The sequence below is a fragment of the Podarcis cretensis genome (assembly GCF_951804945.1).
Source record: "Podarcis cretensis genome assembly, chromosome: 2".
Lineage (NCBI taxonomy): Eukaryota > Metazoa > Chordata > Lepidosauria > Squamata > Lacertidae > Podarcis > Podarcis cretensis.
Window position 1 is genome coordinate 127,231,491 of NC_137171.1, and position 21,619 is coordinate 127,253,109.

Below are 21,619 nucleotides of genomic sequence, written 5' to 3' on the forward strand. Positions count from 1 at the left end.
GCTGGCTCCGCTTCCGGACTTTCCATCCTGCCCCCTCCCTTGGCCGGCGCCTGGCAAAGCAACGGGGCACTCCTGGGTCCCTGCCCTGCAGCCCCGCGGCACCCCATGGGGTCCTGCCCTCCAGCACCCAGGTGAGACCCCGCAGGGAGAGGGCTGGCCCCTATGGGGGGGGGGGCGAGGCATCATCCGCAGGAGCTGGAGTGGAGTTGGAGGGAGGGGTCCCTAGGGGTCATCCATTCCAACCCCGTGCAAGTTTTCGGAAGGAAGGAGGCAAGAGTTTCTTGCAAGCGGTTTAGGGCTTTTAAAAAAGTTTTGGGGTGGGATTCTTGCCTGTGGGACCCTCGTCGCAAGCACCCTTAAGAGGAGGCGCGTTTGCAGTTAGTTTTTGGGGTGAAAACGGGCAATAGGGAGGGAGACACCCCCCCAAAAAAGACCCATGGGGAAAAACACCCCCTTCCCTGCTTCTCTCCCCCCCCAGCTGCCCTCGGGCGTGAGGGGACGGGGTCCGGATGTTCCCCCGCTCTCTTCGCCACCTGCTGGACGGGGGAGGCGACGCCGGTGTGACCCTCAGCGCTTTCCGGAGCAGGACCCCCGAGTCGGAGCGCGGAGCAGGACCCCCAACTCCTGAGCAGGTCAGTAGCAGCAGGGAGGGGTTTGTTGGGGTGGGGGAGGGATGCAGGAGTTACTCTCTGCGGGTATGCTTGGCAGGTACTGGGTTCAAGAGTTCCCTCGCCCGTGCCCACGAGCCATAGAAGGGGCCCCCCCGGGGTCATCCAGCCCAGCCCTGGCCATTGCAGGAACCACGGTCCCTTCCGAAGCCCTGTTTAAAAACCTCTGGCGAATCCCAGCATTGCCCAGGGTCATCTAGTCCAACCCCCTCCGGCTGCTTCCAGAGGTGACCCCCCCTTGTAGACATGTGTCCCACCCGCCCGCCCGCCTCATTGTGTGGGGCTGGTCCGCTTGGGGGTCGTGATCGCGCTGCCCCCCCCTCCTCCGGCCTGCAATGCAGGGTTGGCGCAGTGCATCTCTTTGCATTCTCAGTGTGCAGGCTGGGACAGGTGCATGTGTGTGTGTGTTTGCGTGTCTGCCTGCTGCTCTCTATTGACCCACTGTGTGGCTCCGTTGCCCGGGTGACACAGCTCCGTCTCTGGAGGCGAGCACCTTTGATCCGGTGTTGTGGGCACGCCTTCCCAGCTGGCAGCTGCACCTGTTGGACTCCGGCCTGCCTGCCTGCCTGCCTGCTGCCTAGGTGTGCATGTGTATCTCGGGGCTTCCAGGCAAAGGGCCTGTTGTTGTTGTGGGGGGGGGGGGTTGGCTGAGAGAGAGAAGTGGAATCTGGTTCGGCCTGTTTTTGGGGAAGTCCTCTGCAGGGCGGGGAAGGGGCCGGGCCCAATCCTGCGAAGCGGAAGGAGAGGAATCGACACCGAAAGGGAGGCAGGAGAGAAACACACACGAGGCCTGGGTGGGGGGCCGGGAGTTCAGCCTGGGCCCCCCCATGCCAACCCTCTTTCTGCCCATCTTCTGCAGCTAAGAGGACACCCCCCACTTTCTCCAGCTGGGGGCAGGAGGGGTGCAAAGGGGGGGGGTGATCTGCCACCCCCATGAAGGTCTTCCTCCGCCTGGGGGGCTGCCTGGAGCCGGGAGGGGGCTCCGCAGAGGGGGGGATCCTCACCCGCACCCGTTGGTACTGCCTGCCTGTGAAGGTAAGGCTTGGATGGTTTTATGGGGGGGGGTGTCAGAAGCCAAGGTGGTGCCATGGTTTGAGGACTTGGGTTCAAATCTTCGCAGGCTGCCTTCTCCCAGCCTCTCAGGGTTGTTGAGGGGGAGGCTTGAGGGACGGAAATGCCGCAGACCCATAAATAAATAGACATATATGAAGGAACACAATGGTGGCAACTTGGGGGGTGGGGAGGAATTGCACACAGGCTAAAATGTCTTTTTTTTCTCCCCCCACCGCAGCCCCCAGTGACCTTGTGGGAGGAGAAGGAGGAAGGCGCCATCTACACCGTCAGCTCTCGGCTGCCAGGGGGCGCCAACAAAGCCAGCCTGTTCTCTGGGGTAAGTCGTGCCCCATGCCTGGGGGGTGGGTGGGTAAGTGGGTGGGGGTGTATATTGCCAAAGGAAGAGAAGCATCGCTAAAAGGCGTTCCACTCACATTGCTGCCTTTTCGTGGCATTTGGCGAAACGTCACCTGTTGAATTTCTGCCTGCTGTGCAACAGTTAGAGGCCCTGGTGGTACGCAAGCCAAGCAAGGGAATGACCTGCCACATGCCAGATTAGGACGACGAGGAGGAGGCTGCCTCTGTTTACGAAAAATTGATTGGGATCCCCCAGAGGTCATCCATCTCAACCCGCCGGCCGTGCAGGGAACCGCTGCTAAGAAATCCACAACTTACAGCTCACAAACCGAGCCTCCTTCCTTGTCACTGGAGCCCACCCCTTTTTTTTCTGCCCCCACCCCACAGGGCGAGGACCCGCCAAGCGCTTCGGGTCACCCGGGGGCTGCTGATGCCACGGCGCTGGGGGTTTCGGGGTCCCCGGCCGGCCGCTCTCGGATGCTGAAGGCCGGATCGCTGCCCCGCCTGGTCAGGCACCTTCTGGAAGCCCCTTCGCTCGGGGACACCTGCTACGTGCCGGCCTTCCTGGCCACCTACCGGACATTCGCCACGACCGGCCTGGTCCTGGGGCTCCTGCTTGAGAGGTTTGCAATGGAGGGGAGATGGTCGGGGGGGGGGGGAACGTTGGCAGTGCTGTTTGTTTGGTCTGCAGGCGGAAACCCAGCAGGTGCAGCTTGTGCGGCATCGTTAACATTGCTGAGTTTTCATGGTAATAACAGAACATCACCGGTTGGGTTTCTGCCTGCTGGGCAGCCGCCTGAGGCTGTGGAGAGGTGGCGGGTCGCTGGCCGGGCGAGAGAGAAGAAGGGTTACTTAATTTATTGAGTCCCTTGGTTTTTCTCACCCCCCCCCCCCGCAGGCTGCAGGCGGTTGTGGGTTCAAGTTCAGACGCTACCCCGGAAACAGCAGACCTTCAGCGGTGAGTGGGTGCCTGCTTCCTTTTCCCTGCTCCCCTGAGCACTTAATAACAGCCCCCTCCCCAAAAGAAATATCCCCCTCCGCAGCCTAAATCCCATTTTCTGAGCTAATTCCTAAGCTGCTTCTGGACTCTCTCCTCTCTCTACCAGAAGGATGGCTGCCTGTGTTCGTGTTATGATTATGAACTGGGTATGGTCCTTGAATCGTAGCACTGCAAGGCCCCCTGGCGGTCATCTAGCCCAACCCCTTGCCGTGCAGGAACCTCAGAGGTCCCTGAACTCGGCACATGCTCAGAGGCACAGTGGTCGTCGCGAGCCTTTGGGTTCCGGGTTTGAGCTCCGGGTTTGAGCTCCGTTTGAGCCTTGCTTTTTAACGGCCTTATATTAGTGCAATCCTGTACGTAGAAACAGAGAAGGGTAGAGTTGGAAGGGGTTCCCCTGTGGTCATCTAGTCCAGCCCACGACAGGCAGGGATCTCAGCGAAGAGGCTCTCGCGTGTCTACTCAGGAGTAAATCCCGCTTGTTTACGCCTTGGTGAAAATATTCGTACAGCTTTGTGTCATAGAAAAAGGATAATCAAAGCCGTTTATAGCAATAAAACCATAAAACCTTCTTCCCACAAGACCATGTTAAAATGTTACCTTGTTATCTTGTAAACCTATTTTTTTTAATGATAGGTCGGTATACATATTTTTAATAAATAAATAAAAAACCAGTTCACCACTGAAGGAGGATTTACATCTATTCCATTATTAGGATTAGGATTTCTATATCATCCCTCAAAAGCTTTCAGGGCAATTCACTAGATAAAAATACAAGATTAAAACACAAATAAGTGGTTGAAGCAAAATAACCCAAAAGAACACAAAAATAGTCAGTCATTCCCTCCTCTCCTCCCGGCTTGCAGAATATAGACATTTTCTGCTGGCCTGGGAGACTGTCGTCCTGGGCTGTCCCCTTTCGGAGACAGGACATTAGGTCAGGAGAGGGTCAAGCAGGGTTGCTCCTTTGAGCCTTCAGTGGGAAGCGGGTGCGGGAGACGACACCCTCCCTGAAACGCCCTCCGGAGAGACGAGGCGCTTGCCGGCTGCGTCTGGTCTTGCCATGGGCTCCCGGGAGGGATGGGTGGTGAGGCACGTGGACTGGGGTGGGGGGCGTGGGCGAGGCCAGGGCACGTGGGCTTGGCTCCCTCGCACGAGTGAGTCACCAGAGACTCCCTGATCTGGGAGGCTGCACCTGCTGTCTGGGGTAGGGTGTCTCTGAGACGGGTTCAGAACAGGGCAACTGGAAAGGTCATAGAGCCATAGAATGGGAGAGATTGGAGGGACCCCAGATAGTCATCCAGTCTAATAATAATAGTAATAATAATAATAATAATAATAATAATTTATTTATATCCCGCCCATCTGGCTAGGTTTCCCCAGCCACTCTGGGCGGCTTTCAACAGAGCATTAAAAACAGAATAAAACGTCAAAACTTCCCTAAACAGGGCTGCCTTCAGATGTCTTCTAAAAGTCTGGTAGTTGTTTATTTCCTTGATATCTGATGGGAGGGCGTTGCACAGGGCGGGCGCCACCACCGAGGTGTCCGGGGTGGAGACACTCCTTCAGGTTTACTGGGCTGTTTAGGGTTTTCAGGGTCAGCACCAACACTTTGAATTGTGCTCGGAAACGTATTGGGAGCCAGTGTAGGTCTTTCAAGACCGGTGTTATGTGGTCTTCGTGGCCACTCCCAGTCCCCAGTCTAGCTGCCGCATTCTGGATTAGTTGTAGTTTCCAGGTCACCTTCAAAGGTAGCCCCATGGAGAGTGCATTGCAGTAGTCCAAGCGGGAGATAACTAGAGCATGCACCACTCTGGTGAGGCAGTCCGCGGGCAGGTAGGGTCTCATCCTGCATTCCAGATGGTGCTGGTAGACAGCCGCCCTGGACACAGAATTAACCTGCACCTCCCTGCAATGTAGTCAAATGCAATGCAGGAATCTTTTCCCCACCATGGGAACTCGCATCCCTGAGAGCTACTGACTGAGCCATCTCTTTGGGGCTTTTTCATTCGGAGGGAAGGCGAAGAAGAGGCCGATACACCTGGAGAGAAACAGGGTAGGACTAGATGACCAGCAGGTCCCTTCCAACGATTCGATTATCAACGACTTGGATGATGGACTCAAGGGCATCCTGATCAAATTTGCAGATGACACCAAACTGGGAGGGGTGGCTAACACCCCAGAGGACAGGATCACACTTCAAAACGACCTTGACAGATTAGAGAACTGGGCCAAAACAAACAAGATGAATTTTAACAGGGAGAAATGTAAAGTATTGCACTTGGACAAAAAAAATGAGAGGCACAAATACAAGATGGGTGACACCTGGCTTGAGAGCAGTACATGTGAAAAGGATCTAGGAGTCTTGGTTGACCACAAACTTGACATGAGCCAACAGTGTGACGCGGCAGCTAAAAAAGCCAATGCAATTCTGGGCTGCATCAATAGGGGTATAGCATCTAGATCAAGGGAAGTAATAGTGCCACTGTATTCTGCTCTGGTCAGACCTCACCTGGAGTACTGTGTCCAGTTCTGGGCACCACAGTTCAAGAAGGACACTGACAAACTGGAACGTGTCCAGAGGAGGGCAACCAAAATGGTCAAAGGCCTGGAAACGATGCCTTATGAGGAACGGCTAAGGGAGCTGGGCATGTTTAGCCTGGAGAAGAGGAGGTTAAGGGGTGATATGATAGCCATGTTCAAACATATAAAAGGATGTCGCATAGAGGAGGGAGAAAGGTTGTTTTCTGCTGCTCCAGAGAAGCGGACACGGAGCAGTGGTTCCAAACTACAAGAAAGAAGATTCCACCTAAACATTAGGCAGAACTTCCTGACAGTAAGAGCTGTTCGACAGTGGAATTTGCTGCCCAGGAGTGTGGTGGAGTCTCCTTCTTTGGAGGTCTTTAAGCAGAGGCTTGACAACCATATGTCAGGAGTGCTCTGATGGTGTTTCCTGCTTGGCAGGGGGTTGGACTCGATGGCCCCTGTGGTCTCTTCCAACTCTATGATTCTATGATTCTGTGGAAACCACAGAAAGGTAGAGAGGGCTCTTGGGGGTTTGAATCCCATTTGCCCAGTTTCCCATAATGGGCCTCTCTGACTGGCTGTTGTGCTGGGGTGGGTGGGGCTTCCTGGGATCCCAGCAGTCACAGACTCCCCCCTTTCCCCTCCCCACAGGGCCCTGGGGTCTCTGCTGTGCTCCTGGCTGGACGGGTACCTGGAGGACTTTGTGGGGTTGGACGCTGGCCTGAAGGAGCAGCTGGGAGCCTGGCTACGCTGGGCGCTAGGTAGCGGATCGGACCCTGAGAAGACCCTCCTGGCAGCCGGCCACGAGGGAGCCCCCAAGGGCCAGGAAGACCCCCGGGAGGACGAGAGCATCACAGACGAAGGGCCCCCCGACCCCCACTACATCCTGGGGCTCCAGGCGGAAGACGTGGCCGCTCATCTCACTGCGCAGGATGCTGTGAGTGTAACTGGGGGGATCCTGCAGGGGGTCTGGATGAGCTCCACAACCCTCGTTCTGCCCTCTGTCACGGCCCACCCTCCACCTCTTTGGGCATGAGCACTGGAGACTTGGGAGGTTTTGCTTTCCGTTAACGAAAACTGTTCTCGGTCAGTGAGAAAGAGGAGCATTGGTCTAAGAAGATGTTGAACTATTGGGGCAATTAAAATGTTAAAAGTTAAATAAACCTTGTGGAGGGAGGAGTGTTAAGGCATATAGAAGTGTACACATGGTTGATTTGAATATGTATATTATTGAAAACGTATATTATTGAATACCCAATGTATCAGCCGCCTGGGGGTTTTCACTGTTTGTGTTTGGGTGGTTGGTAAAAAATTAATAATAATAATAATAATAATAATAATAATAATAAAAGAACAGAAACTGTTCTTCCTGGTCAGAGAATCCCTCGCCATTTGCCCAGCCTGTGTTTGAGAGGCACAGATTTCGGGTTCCTTTTAAGACAGCCTGCCAGGGATTGGGGGCTTTTTTGGGGGGCTCTCCTCTCTTCCTCCCCTTCAGTTTCTTCTCTCCCGTTCCCGCAGGAGCTCTTCCTGCGCCTGGTGCCCCACGAGTGCCAGGGCCAGCTGTGGTCGCAGCGGGACAAGAGGGGCCACGAGGGGGCCTGCCCCTCCGTCCGCGCCACCGTGGCCCAGTTCAACCGCGTGGCCAACGCCGTCGTCTCCTCCTGCCTGGGCGACACGGAGCTGCGGGCGGCGCAGAGGGCGCGGCTGCTGGAGAAGTGGATCCGCGTGGCAGAGGTGGGTCCTCCTCACAAGGAGGGAGTCGCGGTTCCTTCTTATTTTTTTTTTTTTAAAATACTTTTTATTCAAATTTTAGAAATACACATGTCTATATAGATATACACTATACAGATCATCATATCACCAAACTTATAAGCATACATATAGATATACAAAGAGAGAGAGAGAAAAAAAAAGACGCCTTTGGACTTTGTTTAGTCCTGGACTTCCCTCCACCCTATTGGTAAGTATCAAATAATCCTACATTCACGTATTTCCTCTTAGTTTTAAATATTAGTTATTCTCTGTTAGAGTTAATCCAGGCCCACCAGTGTCTTCTACAATTTATTTTCAATATATTTCCAATATTTACTCCAATTTTTATGAAATATTTGCTCATCTTGGTCTCATATTCTAGCCATTAGTCTAGCAAGTTCGGCGTATTCCACCATTTTAACCTGCCAGTCACTTATACTAGGTATGGTTTCCGTTTTCCAGTTTTGTGCCAGCATAATTCTTGCGGCTGTGGTGGCGTAGAGGAATATATTCTTGTCTTTTTTTTTAATTTCTTTACCCAACATTCCTAGCAGAAAGGCTTCAGGTTTTTTGGGAAAAGTATATTTGAGAATTTTTTTAAGTTCATTATATATTAGTTCCCAAATTTTTTTCACTTTATTACATAGCCACCACATGTGGTAGAAATCGCCTTCTGCTTCCCCACATTTCTAGCATCTTTTGTTCTTTAACCTATAGATTTTAGCTAATTTCACCGGTGTATGATACCACCTATATATCATCTTCCACATATTTTCCCTCAATGCCATACACGCCGTAAACTTAGTATTATTATTCCATAATTCTAACCACCTTTCAAAATCGATGTTATAGCCCACGTCCATCGCCCACTTTGTCATTGCCTCCTTCACCTCCTCATCTTTAGTGTACCACTCCAGTAGTATGTCGTATATCCTGGACAGTGCTTTACTCTTTCCCTCTATTACCTCCACATTAAACCTAGATTTTTTATCTTCAAATCCTAATTTCTTTTTGTCTTCAGTTAACAGACCATTCACCTGGTGGTATTGTAACCAACTTGTGAAAAAATTTTTTATCTCCTCGTAAGGTCTAAGTTTCAAGCCTTGTTCTGATTTAGTTATAAGTTCTTCATAAGTGGCATTCTTCTCTTCCATATTGGTTTTCTTAATAGTCAACACCTCTATTGGTGAAATCCACCAAGGAGTCTTCCTTTCCAAAAGATTTTTGTTCCTCTCCCATACCTGGAGTATTGGACCCCTAAAAACATGGTTTAGGAAGCCCCTGTGTGCCTTCACCTTTCCGTACCACAGGTACGAGTGCCACCCGAACCTATTATCGAAGCCCTCCAGATCTAGTAATTCTCTATTTTCCAATCTTATCCAATCTTTTAACCACAATAAACATGCCGCTTCATAGTATAGACTCAAATCTGGTAGGGAAAAGCCCCCTCTTTCCTTTTTATCTACTAATATTTTCATTTTAATTCGTGGTCTTTTTCCCTGCCAGATGTATTTCGCCAAGGTTCTCTGCCATTCTTGGCATTGCTTTAGACCTTTGAGTACCGGGATAGTTTGAAATAGAAACAACATTCTGGGTAAAACATTCATTTTTACAACTGCTATCCTTCCTAAGAAGGATAGTCTCATTCTGTCCCAAATTTCCAAATCTTTCTTAATGTTTTTCCAGGTGATCTCGTAATTATCTTTAAACAGGTTAATATTTTTAGCCGTAATCCATACCCCAAGGTATTTTACCTTTTTTACCGTCATTATTCCCACCCTTTGCTCTAGGTCTACGGTTTCTTCCTTGGTTAAATTTTTAACCAACATCTTAGTTTTGTTCTTATTAACCTTAAGTCCTGATACGGTGCCAAATTCTTCAAATTTTTGTAGAGCTTCTTTTACGCTATGCTTTGGATCTTGAAGAGTTAGTACAATATCATCGGCAAAGGCTTTGATTTTATATTCATTCAATCCTACCTTGATTCCTTTAGCTTCTGTTGTTTCCCTCAATCTTTTATTAAATATTTCCAGTACTGTTATAAATAGTAGGGGAGATAAAGGGCAGCCTTGTCTAGTTCCTTTGTGTATATTAAAAAATTCTGATGTTGTGTTATTTATTACAAGTTTTGCCTTTTGTTCATAGTAAATAGCTTCTATACCTTTTCTAAATCTTTCTCCCATCCCCATCGCTGTCAGACCTTTCTTCAGGAAGTCCCATGAAACATTATCAAATGCCTTTTCGGCATCTATGAATACCAGGGCGGCCTGAACGTCTATTCTGGTATCTAGGTATTCAATAATGTCTATTACGTTTCTTACGTTATCCCTCAGTTGTCTCCCTGGGAGGAAGCCCGTTTGATCTTTGTGAATTCTGTTGTTCAAGACCTTTTTAAATCTTTCTGCCATCACATCTGCGAACAGCTTATAATCGTTATTTAATAACGAAATCGGTCTGTAGTTCTTTACTTCTAAAGCATCTACATCTTTTTTAGGGATTAATGTAATATATGCTTCCTTCCAGGAGTTGGGGATTTCCCCCTCTTTTAGAATATTATTCATCACTTCACACAGGATTGGGGATATTTGTTCGTTTAATGTTTTGTAATATTTGGCCGGGAGTCGCCGTTCCTTCTGTCCCTTTCCCGCTTTGTGCTGGATTAAGCGTTGTGGGTAGGCTGAAATCGTAACAGAATGATGGAATACATCGAACCATCGGATGGTTAGAGTTGGAAGGGGCCACCCGAGGGTCATCCAGCCCAACCCTCTGCTGTAGCGTTCCCAAAGCAAGGAAGGATTGGACTCTGATTAATAAAATACACACGAGGCTTGACCAGCAAGACTCTGGGAGGAGGTGCCAATAATAATAATTCTCCTCTGTCCACCCCTTGGCCCAGGTCGTTTTATTCACAAAAGAACTTTTTACACAGTGTTCATAAGAACCAATCAGATTTCCTCAGAGCATTTCAAAAACCCCACGTGGGACAGATCAGAAGAAATTCTTTTAACTACAAAGACAAACAGGGAGAAATGTAAAGTATTGCACTTGGGCAAAAAAAATGAGAGGCACAAATACAAGATGGGTGACACCTGGCTTGAGAGCAGTACATGTGAAAAGGATCTAGGAGTCTTGGTTGACCACAAACTTGACATGAGCCAACAGTGTGACGCGGCAGCTAAAAAAGCCAATGCAATTCTGGGCTGCATCAATAGGAGTATAGCATCTAGATCAAGGGAAGTAATAGTGCCACTGTATTCTGCTCTGGTCAGACCTCACCTGGAGTACTGTGTCCAGTTCTGGGCACCACAGTTCAAGAAGGACACTGACAAACTGGAACGGGTCCAGAGGAGGGCAACCAAAATGGTCAAAGGCCTGGAAACGATGCCTTATGAGGAACGGCTAAGGGAGCTGGGCATGTTTAGCCTGGAGAAGAGGAGGTTAAGGGGTGATATGATAGCCATGTTCAAATATATAAAAGGATGTCACATAGAGGAGGGAGAAAGGTTGTTTTCTGCTGCTCCAGAGAAGCGGACACGGAGCAATGGCTCCAAACTACAAGAAAGAAGATTCCACCTAAACATTAGGAAGAACTTCCTGACAGTAAGAGCTGTTCGACAGTGGAATTTGCTGCCAAGGAGTGTGGTGGAGTCTCCTTCTTTGGAGGTCTTTAAGCAGAGGCTTGACAACCATATGTCAGGAGTGCTCTGATGGTGTTTCCTGCTTGGCAGGGGGTTGGACTCGATGGCCCTTGTGGTCTCTTCCAACTCTATGATTCTATGACTACTTTGAGCATGCATACATATCTGAGAGTAAATAAAATAGGAATAAAAGGAGGAATGCATTCAGCAAAACCCCGGAGGTCATAAAGAGGAATAAACAGGAGAGACAGGATGGCAGTATTTGCCATCTCCTTGTGAACTCTCTTCCTGGCCCTTAAGATCTATCTAAAGATTAAACTGCATCAAAGTAACCTACTATCTTTATGTACTGAGGATGCCTGATGAGGCAACTGGCCTGTGTTTCAGAATGCTTATACGTGTCTGCGGAGTTGGAATGGTGGAGTTGGAATGGGAAGTTGGAATGGTGGAGTTGGAATGGGAAGGCAGGAATAATAATAACAATAAACAAACAACAGCAACGTTTCTGGGTCCATGGTGCAGTGTTTTCCAACTGCTGCCTTATCTATTTGTTTGGAATGTTTGTAAGCTGCATTTGTTGTTGTTGTTTAGATTTAAACACGTGGCCTTTGCATAAACCCCCCAGGAAGGCAGTTGACAGACCCTTTCCTTATTTTCTCTTTCCCCTCCCAGGAGTGTTTTCTCCTCCGCAACTTCTCCTCTCTCTATGCCGTCGTCTCTGCACTGAAGTCCACCCCTTTGCATCGCCTCAAGAGGACCTGGGAGGAGACATCCAGGTGGGCCCCGATCCTCTGCTTCAGAGCTCCTTCCCCTCACAGAAACACACACACACACACACACACACACACACCTGTCTCTGAGACCCTGAGCTTCTTTCTGGCAGCAACAAAAACTAGGCTGCCATCTACCCTGGCATTCCCCTCTTCTTGCCCGAGTCCTTAGGTCCTCCTCCCAAAGCGCCTCTCTTCCCTGCCAGGCACCCTCTGGAATTGTAGGGTTGGGTGAGACACCTCTGGGTCATCTAGTCCAACCCCAGAATCACAGCTAACCAATGCAGCAGAGGTGTCTAGGGAGGTTCCTACAAACACACAAGCCTGATCCCTCTTAGGCAGGGTGCAGCCATTAAACTTCTTCTTTTTATATAATGTTTTATTAATTTTCAGCATATTTAAACATATTTTGACATCTTATACAATTTTTTAAAACATATTTAAACATGTTTTGACATCTTATACAATTTTTCATCAATCTCGTCTGAAAATCTTCCAATCTAATCTCTAAATGCACATTTCCCACTTCTTCCATTACATTTAATTCATAATGAATATCACTGTTCTTTCTCTAATTTGCAACGCTTCACAGATTTCTCCTTACACAGCTTCTTGTAGTCCTACTAGCATAATTTGTTGGCAATATAGTTACTCTTCAAATAGTTCGTATATTTCTTCCAGTCTTCTGTAAATCTCTGGTCCTGCAGGTTTCAAATCCTTCCTGTCATTTTATCCAGTTCTGCACAGTCCATTAATTTGTTTGCCATTCTTCTTCCGTCGGCATCTCCTCTTGTTTCCATTTCTGGGCGCAGCTGACCTGTTGTCTCTGTCGTATTTTAGTGCTGGGGTGGGTTGTGGGAGGGGGTTCCCTTTTGAGACTGCCCTACTCAGCTTCTCCCCCCCCCCCCCAGGGACTCCCTCCGCTGCTATGAGGAGCTGAGCGCCGTCTGCTCGGAAGAGGACAACTACAGCCAGAGCAGGAGGCTCCTCTTCCAGGTATTTATTCCATGTTCTCCGCAGAATCGGGATCCAAAATGACCGTAACAGACTGGAGTACTGGGCCCAGGCTAACAAAATGAATTTCAACAGGGACAAACGTCAGGCTCTGCACTTAGGCAGGAAGAAGCAGACGCACAAATAGAGGATGGGGGACACCTGGCTGACTAGCAGTACACGTGAGAAGGATCTAGGGGTCTTGATGGACCACAAGCTGAACATGAGTCCACAGGGTGATGCAGCAGCAAAAAAAGCTAATGCGATTCTAGGCTGCATCAAGTCTCGTGTCCAGATCAAGGGACGTGATAGTCCCACTCTATTCTGCCTTACTCAGACAACACTTGGCGTACAGTGTCCAGTTCTGGGCACCACAATTTAAGAAGGATGTTGACAAGCTGGAAGGTGTGCAGAGGAGGGAGACCAAGAGGATCAAGGGTCTGGGAACTAAGCCTTATGAGGAGCGGTTGAAGGAGCTGGGTATGTTTAGCCTGGAAAAGAGGAGACTTGAGTGGAAACTTCAAATATCTTAAGGGCTGTCCCATGGAGGAGGGAGCAGGCTTGTTTTCTCCTGCTCCGGAGGGTAGGACTCGAACCCATGGCTTCAGGTTACAAGAAAGGAGATTCCAATATACGTCAGTAAGAGCTGATTGACAGTGGAACAGACTGCCATGAGAGGTGGTGGACTCTCCTTCCTTGGAGATTTTAAAGCAGAGGTTGGTTGGCCATCTGTCATGGATGCTTGAGCTGAGATTCCTGCATTGCCGGGGTTGGACTAGATGACCCTCGGGGTCCCTTCCGGCTCTAAAATTCTATGATTCTCTCCCAGGTCACATTCTGCCACTCTAACCACTGCACTACCCTGGCTCTCGATGTCTGGTGGACTTTTAAACCCCCACACACTGGCTTTCCCCTGGCATAAAAATGTTCAGGGCTTTGACTTTCTGCGAACTGAAGTTCCTAATCTATTGCATATCCTATCCTGAGGAAATCCCTTGCATCTCTGAGCCAACCTTCTCACTCGGCTTGTTTGTTTTTGCACCACCGGTGCTTACAGTCCACACTTTCCGGGCAACAAACTCTTCCGAGGCAGCTCACGAGCGGAGACGGAACACAGGAAAGAAAACGGCCCGTGAAAACAAACATTGAAGTTCAGGTGCCGAAGCAAAAAACCGCATGGGGTGTGTCAAGTGTTCCTCTGCATGTCTCCGAAATCCGGGACATGGCCTGAGACTCAAGGCTTTTTAGGAATTGCAGCGAAAGAGTCCCTGGCAGACGGCCATCCACCCTCTAGAATAATAATAATAATAAAATTTATTTATACCCTGCCCTCTGCAGCCAAGACCAGGCTCAGGTCAGCTAACACCAGGTATAAAAACAATTGAATAAAATACAACTTAAAAACAAGATTAAAATACAACATTAAAATGCAGCCTCATTTCAGTGGAAACTCAAAAACTATTTTGGGGATGAAAACGTCAAGTCTTCAACAAGGCCAACTATCCAGACTGGTCCTACATGGGCCAGAAAAAAGCCAGGGAAGTCCCCGAATAGGAGTTCCATCACAGAAGGAGAAAGGAAAAAGGAAAGAGGGGAAGGGGATCAAGTTGATTCCAAGCCAAAGGCCAGGTGGAACAACTCTGTCTTACAGGCCCTAGGAAAGAAATCAGATCCTGCAGGGCCCTGGTCTCATGAGGCAGAGCGTTCCACCAGGCCGGAGCCAGAGTTGAAAAGGCCCTGGCTCTGGTTGAGACTAATCTAACTTCCTTAGGGCCCGGGACCTCTAGGGTGTTGCTGTCTATGGACCTTAAGGTCCTCTGCGGGGCATACCAGGAGAGGCGGTCCCGTAGGTACGAGGGTCCTAGGCCTCTGCTTGAAAACCTCCAATGGGGGAGAGACGTTCGCCTTTCGAGGGAGTCTCCTGATACCCTACTACTGAACACGTTTTTGAATGCAATTTGGACCGATTTGCACATTTCGCCATGCAATTTATCCTAAAATAATGCAGTTCTGAATTCTCTTCTCTTCTCCTGCTCCCCACAGGATGGCTACCCTCGAGGGGCTGGGGCGGACCCAATCCAGCGCAGGCAGCAGCGGAGATCTTTGGAGCACCGCCCCGTGGTACCCAGACTTCAAGAGGAGGGGAGGCGGGCTAGGGCCGAGGGGCCAGGAATGCAGGTCTCCCCGTCTCTGACCTCCTTCCTCTCTCCATCTCTTCCTCACAGGGCGTGGTCCCCTACCTGGGCACTTTTCTCAAGGACTTGGTGATGCTGGACGCAGCGACACGGAACAGGCTGCAGGTGAGGACCGGGTGGCAGGCGGGGAGACGCCGACCCCGGGCAGGCCGTTCGGCAGGGGAGCAGACTCGTAGAACTACAGAATTTTGGGTTTTGAAGGGACCGCCGAGGGTCATCCAGTCCAAACCCCCTGCAGTGCAGGAATCTCAACTCTCTCGGAAGGCGGTGGGCTCTCCTTCCTTGGAGGTTTCTCAGCAGACGTTGGATGTCCAGTTGTCAGGGAGGCTTTGGTGGAGATTGCTGCCTTGTAGGGTGGGCTGGATGACCTTGGAAGGTCCCTTCTGTGATTCTACGGTGAAGTGACCACCCAGCTGCTTCCAAATGCAGAGGTGGGTTGGCAGGAGGATGACGGAACGGCAACTCGCGCAGAGAGGCAACCAGGGAGTCCCTTCCCTGGGAGAGAACTCTGGGGTGGGAATCGCAGCAGGCTTGAATGAATGAGCCAATTTTATTGGGGCAAATGAAGAGATCTCAGGCTGCACTCCAGTAACAAGCGCAATTTAGGAATTCTGTGAAAAGCAGGAGGCCAGTGACTTTTGCTGGCCCTGGTGGGGCTGGAGCTGTCTGGTGGGATGCATTCGCGCTCATTTCTGGAATAATTACGTCTCTCTTCCCCTCCGACTAAATCTACAATTCTGTGACTCTTTCTCTTTGCAGAACGGGTACATCAACTTCGAGAAGCACCGCAAGGTACCTGCCGCATTGGGAGAGGGGAGGAGCATGCAACGGGCACCCCTTTAAAAATGGGGGTGTCGCACCTTCGATTAGTAATGCCCATTTTTCTTTGTGTCCCCCCCCTTCAAAAAATAGGAATTCGAGATCCTCACCCAGCTGCGACTCCTGCAGGCCAACTGCCGCAACTACGCCCTGAGCCCTGACCGGCACCTCCAGCGATGGCTGCAGCGCCTGCCCCGACTCAGCGAGGGCCAGAGGTGGGTCTCAGGATCCCACCCGAAACCCAGTCTGCTCTTTGGCCCTAGAATCCTAAATCGGTTGGAAGGGGGTTCCCGGAGGTCACGCGGCCCACCCCCCTGACATGCCCTGAGCCCCTCTGTTTCTGCAAATGTTTAGCTGGAATTTGTGGAGGGGACCCCCCAGATATCACGCAGACTGACCCCTCAAAAGCCCATCAAAGTTTGTTTACTGCTCTTTATTTGTAAACCTCAGAGCAGTTCACATTGCAGTGAAATAATAATAATAATAATAATAATAATAATAATAATAATAATAATAAATTTATTATTTATACCCCGCCCATCTGGCGGGGTTTCCCCAGCCACTCTGGGTGGCTTCCAACAAAGTATTAAAATACAGTGGTCTGTTAAACATTAAAAGCTTCCCTAAACAGGGCTGCCTACAGATGTCTTTTAAAAATCTGGTGGTTGTTCTTCTCTTTGACATCTGATGGGAGGGCGTTCCACAGGGCAGGCGCCACCACCAAGAAGGCCCTCTGCCTGGTTCCCTGTAACTTGGCTTCTCACAGCGAGGAAACCACCAGAAGGCCCTCGGCGCTGGAGCTCAGTGTCTGGCAGAATGATGGGGCAGAACGACGCTCCTTCAGGTCTACTGAGCCAAGCTTAGGGCTTTAAAGGTCAGCACCAACACTTTGAATTGTGCTCGGAAACATACTGGAAGCCAATGTAGGTCTTTCAAGACCGGTGTTATGTGGTCTCGGTGGCCGCACCCAGTTACCAGTCTAGCTGCCGCATTCTGGATTAGTTGCAGTTTGGTCACCTTCAGTAGTCCAGACGGGAGATAACTGCAGACAGTGGAGCGGTGAGCTCTCCTTCCTTGCCTCTGTTGTGGAGGCTAGAGCCGAGATTCCTGCAGGGGTTGGACTGGATGACCCCTGGGTCCCTTCTGACTCGGAAGATTCTATGATTTTATGACCCTGTCCTTCAGAAACTCCTGATGAATTTCCCACAACGGTCCATGGCATCTTGATTCCAGAAAAAAGGGGTCAAGCTTTCAAGATGCCGCAAGACCCCGGGCAGTGGTCAACCAAAGTGTCCTGTCAGTGCCAAGATTTCCGCAGGGCCATCCAGTCCCCTTGCAATGCAGGAAATTCAGCTATAGAATCCTTGACCGACAGCTTCAAAATCTCCAAGGAAGGTTTTCCTGGCCCCTCCCCTTCCCAGTCTGGTCCGGAGGTTTGGAACAGATGTAGGGGGTTTATGGGGGGCAGGGGGCATCCCTGTCCTGTAATTTTTGCTGCAACAGACTGAAACACAGCTGCTGTTTTCTCTTCTGGGAAATTATTATTATTATTATTATTAGTAGTAGTAGTAGTAGTAGTAGTAAAATATTTAAAGCGGACATTCTCCCTCTTTCTCTCTGCCAGCTACCAGCTCTCCTGCACGATCGAGCCGCCTGCGGAAGCAGCGACCCCTGGCCGCCCTGTGAAGCCCACCCTGGTGATCACCCACTGCGCAGAGTGAGAGGCGGGAAGGGCCCGGGAGAGATGGGAGGGACCCCCGAGGGACATCTAGCCCAACCCCTTGCCAGAATTGAATCCAGGACAGCTGGCCACCCGTCCTCTGCTTGAGAAACCTCCAGCGAAAGAGGAAGTCCAGCCCCACCTCTTCTCTCCCCCTGCCCTCTAATTTTGAACTTTCTTTTCAAATACAGTGGTGCCTCGCAAGACGAAATTAATCCATTCCGCGAGTCTCTTTGTCTAGCGGTTTTTTCGTCTTGCGAAGCAAGCCCATTGACAGCTTAGCGGATTAGCGCTATTAGCGGTTTAGCGGCTTTTAGTGGCTTATCGTCTTATCGGATCAGCTGATAAGCGGCTTAGCGGCTTAGAAAAAGGGGGGGAGGGGAAAAAACCCGCAGGAACTCGCAAGACATTTTCGTCTTGCGAAGCAAGCCCATAGGGAAATTCGTTTTGCGAAGCGCCTCCAAAACAGAAAACCCTTTCGTCTAGCGGGTTTTCCATCTTGCGAGGCGTTCGTCTTGCAGGGCACCACTGTAATAGAATTGTAGAGCTGGAAGGGGGACCCCTGAGGGACATCTAGCCCAACCCGCTGCAATGCGGAAATCTCAGCTCAAGCACCGCTGGTGCTCAAATGGCCACCCAACCTCTACTCCCATGAAGGAGAGTCCAAATCACAGGTGTCCAGCTGGAATCTTAAAACCCTAGCACGGTAGAGCTGGGTCTCACCTGCTGAAACGTCTTCTCCTGGTCCTTTCCCAACCACCAGACGTTTCTCCTTTCTCCTCCAGCCTGGCCACCTCGATTGGGATGAGCACCCTTGTCTCCTGGGACAAGCCCAGCTCCCCACAAGCCCCGCCAGACCTCCTGCTGCCTCCACCTGCTTCCCCCACCCCCCACGGGCAACCACACCAGACCCAGGTGAGTTGGGGGGCCGGGACGATGTCCTTTCCCAGATGCGATTTGTGAGCTCTGCGGGAATTTTCACTTCGTAAGCAGAACAAGGGTCCTGCTTAGTATCACTTTTTAAGGAAAGGGCTGGTGCTATGCTGCTTTTACTGTGATTTCCTGTACCTTTAATCTCTCATCTGGTTTCTATGTTAGGGCTGCCATACCTCCAGGGTTTCCCAGACACTTCCGGGATTTGGGTCTGAAAAATGGCATCTGGGGGTGGGGGGATTTTCCAGAAACCAGCAAAATGTTGGGGGAAACCCGGAAATATGGCAAAACGGATTAAAACTGTGATAAAATCTGCAGAAAAAAGCTCCAGGGAAAGGAGAAAAAAAAAAGCTCCAAAAAGTCAGCAACTCTGTCCGGATTTTCATATTTGGAAATATGGCAACCCTAATGTATCTTATCTACCTACCTATTTGTGTTTAATTGCTTTTTCACAATTGTCTTTCCTATGACGCTTTTATCTGTTTCCATTTTATTTGTAAGCCACCTTCAAAAGTACCTGAATTTGGAATGAGGCCACTTTACTCTTTCAGCGGCTGCCTGTTGGTGCTTTTATGTTGCATTTTTTTCCATGCTCCTAACAGCCCTGGGATCTGTGGAAATTTAACAAATAAATGAGGTACCTACTGAGGACCCGTAAGAAGCAACTGTGCCAAAAGAGGCATCGTTGTGAATATTAGAACCGTGGGGGCAGATTTCTCCGAAGTCCCCCGCTGCTGCCGGCCCGTGTAGACAGCACTGAGCAGGACGCATCCCTCGCTAACCCTTGCCTCCCGCTGCCTCCCCAGCGTATGAAGTGGCCCTCTGTCTCCTCGCTGGACACGGCCCCGGAGAACGCCTCTCCCTCCTCCCCGGAGGGCTTGGCCCCACCCCCTGCCGTGGGGGGCACCTTCGTCCGTGGTCACCGGCGCTCGGCATCCTGTGGGTCGGCCTACCCCACGGCCCCCACCCCGGACAGCGGACTCCCCTCGGACTGCCGCATCATCCGCGTCAGCATGGCTCTGCACAACGGCACCCTCTACAAGAGCATCTTGGTGAGCGAAGGGGGCAGGACCCCAGGGGAAGAGGGGCCCTGGCCGGGGAGGGGGGCGCAGAAGCAGCCCTTAGCTGTCCCCCGTGCGTGGCAGGAGGTTGGTCTAGACCAGGCACCCCCAAACGCGGCCCTCCAGATGTTTCGGGACTACAATGGAATGAATTTTGTTATTACGGTCACAGACCAGTTCCAGGTCACTTACAGTATCAGGAAAATCATAAAACACAACAGGGATAAATTGAATTGCAACTGGGTACAACAGAGACAATTCAGATACAGTGGTACCTCGGGTTAAGTACTTAATTCGTTCCAGAGGTCCATTCTTAGCCTGAAACTGTTCTTAACCTGAAGCACCACTTTAGCTAATGGGGCCTCCTGCTGCCGCTGTGCTGCCGGAGCACGGTTTCTATTCTCGTCCTGAAGCAAAGTTTTTAACTCGAGGTACTATTTCTGGGTTAGCAGAGTCTGTAACCTGAAGCATCTGTAACCCGAGGTACCACTGTATAGCGGCAGAGTGTGTGTGTGTGTGTGTGTGTGTGTATGTGTGTGTATGTATGTATATGTATATAATCTTGATCACTAAAATATAACCTAAGATTATCATTTAAAACCTGAATCATTTTGGTTGTACAGTTTGTTCCCTAAGTTTTATGGCAGTCACACAGATTTTGGCCACCCTTAGCGTAATCTCCAGGTCCTTGCCCTCTCCCGGGAGTTTTAGACATTGAAATTTGGACCCATTTGGAGATTTCTGTATAACAGGAGTGATAAATACAGAGGGACTACTATTCCCATCATCCCTGACCACCAGTCCTGTTAGCTAGGGATGATGGTCGTTGTAGTCCCTGCACATCTGGAAGGCTGAGTTTGGGGGTACCTGGCCTAGATGGCCCTAAGGCAGCCTTTCTCAACCTGTGGGTCCCCAGATGTTGTTGAACTACAACTCCCATCACTCCTAGCTAGCAAGGGCAGGGATGATGGGAGTTGCAGTCCAACAATATCTGGGGACCCACAGGTTGAGAAAGGCTGCCCTTCCCGGGCTGCAGCTCTACGGTTCCCCAGCCAGGTGCCTGCCAGCTCTTTTGCGCTATGATGCGGGACCAGGTTATCTGTGTCGTGGCCTGACCCCACATGCAGCCACTCAGCTGCTTAGACTGCAAGGGCTGGGCTGGATGACCCCTGGGGGCCCCTTCCAATTAACTCAATATGATTCTTGATTGGCTGAACTGGCCCATTCTCAGGGGCAACGTAACACCCGTTCTGCATCTGTAATAAAATGGATTTTCCGGCGTGGCAGCTCCTGACTGTGGAACTCCCTGCTGAGTGACACCAAGCAGATACCATGGAATCATAGAATCAGAAGGGACCCCAAAAATCATCTAGACCAGCCCCTTGCAATGCAGGAATCTCAGCTCAAGCGCCCCCGACAGATGGGCACCCAACCTTTGCTGTGATCTTAACAGCGCCTCCTAAAAACCTTTTTTATTTTGGACAGGCCTACCCAGATAACGTAGAACGTTGGTGTGTTTGAATCTGTTTTCAGTTTGCCGCAAAGGTTTTTGTTTCATTTTTAAGGTTTTACATAGTTATTTACACACCGTTTCTGCCAATAGTTTCATTGTTTTTCAAAATGGCTTTGAGGCTTGTTTGTTTTGTTACAATCCAGTGGCCTGTAAATTTTATGAAATAAACTCACAATCGGCCCTGGTCCAAAAAATCCTGAGGGGCACCCAATTGGCAAAGGCTGAAAATCCTGTTTCTTCTCTCTCTCTCTCTCTCCCTGTGCTATTGCTGCCTGCCCTCTGCAGGTCACGAGCCAAGACAAGGCGCCGGTTGTGATCGCGAAGGCGCTGGAGAAGCACAACCAGGATCGGGTCCTGGCCCCCAACTACGAACTGGTGCAGCTCCTGCCGGAAGGACGAGGTGAGGGCCATCTCTGTGCTTTACAGTGGGGAGGGGGAAATCTGAGAGGATGTGAATCCTGCACTGCAAAGGGGGTTGGACTAGATGAGCTCTGGGGGGTCCCTTCCAACTCTACAATTCTGTTGCAAACATTTACACCACTGGTTTTAACTGCTGGCTGCGGGATTTTGCAGTGCGTCAAATTGCTTTTAGGGTACAATTAGCTTTCCAGTGCTTCCCTG

At 50.3% G+C, this 21,619-nt stretch overlaps 1 protein-coding gene across 2 annotated transcripts in view; it reads left to right on the forward strand.

The window, feature by feature from the left end:
* RGL2 (ral guanine nucleotide dissociation stimulator like 2) overlaps positions 1-21,619 on the forward strand; it is a 24,551-nt gene continuing 2,932 nt past the window's right edge. Inside the window, exons 1-17 of one of the 2 annotated variants that reach the window (XM_079964648.1) lie at positions 1-131; positions 479-632; positions 1,960-2,058; positions 2,466-2,701; positions 2,977-3,036; positions 6,253-6,538; positions 7,123-7,338; positions 11,667-11,770; positions 12,676-12,760; positions 14,801-14,878; positions 14,983-15,057; positions 15,712-15,744; positions 15,865-15,986; positions 17,396-17,488; positions 18,277-18,406; positions 19,231-19,476; positions 21,284-21,398. In XM_079964648.1, the coding sequence (XP_079820774.1) occupies positions 510-632; positions 1,960-2,058; positions 2,466-2,701; positions 2,977-3,036; positions 6,253-6,538; positions 7,123-7,338; positions 11,667-11,770; positions 12,676-12,760; positions 14,801-14,878; positions 14,983-15,057; positions 15,712-15,744; positions 15,865-15,986; positions 17,396-17,488; positions 18,277-18,406; positions 19,231-19,476; positions 21,284-21,398 (2,101 nt within the window). In that variant the 5' untranslated portion in view covers positions 1-131; positions 479-509. Of the gene's footprint in view, positions 132-478; positions 633-1,339; positions 1,704-1,959; positions 2,059-2,465; positions 2,702-2,976; positions 3,037-6,252; positions 6,539-7,122; positions 7,339-11,666; positions 11,771-12,675; positions 12,761-14,800; positions 14,879-14,982; positions 15,058-15,711; positions 15,745-15,864; positions 15,987-17,395; positions 17,489-18,276; positions 18,407-19,230; positions 19,477-21,283; positions 21,399-21,619 lie in introns of those variants that run through there. The other variant, XM_079964649.1, reaches the window with a different exon arrangement.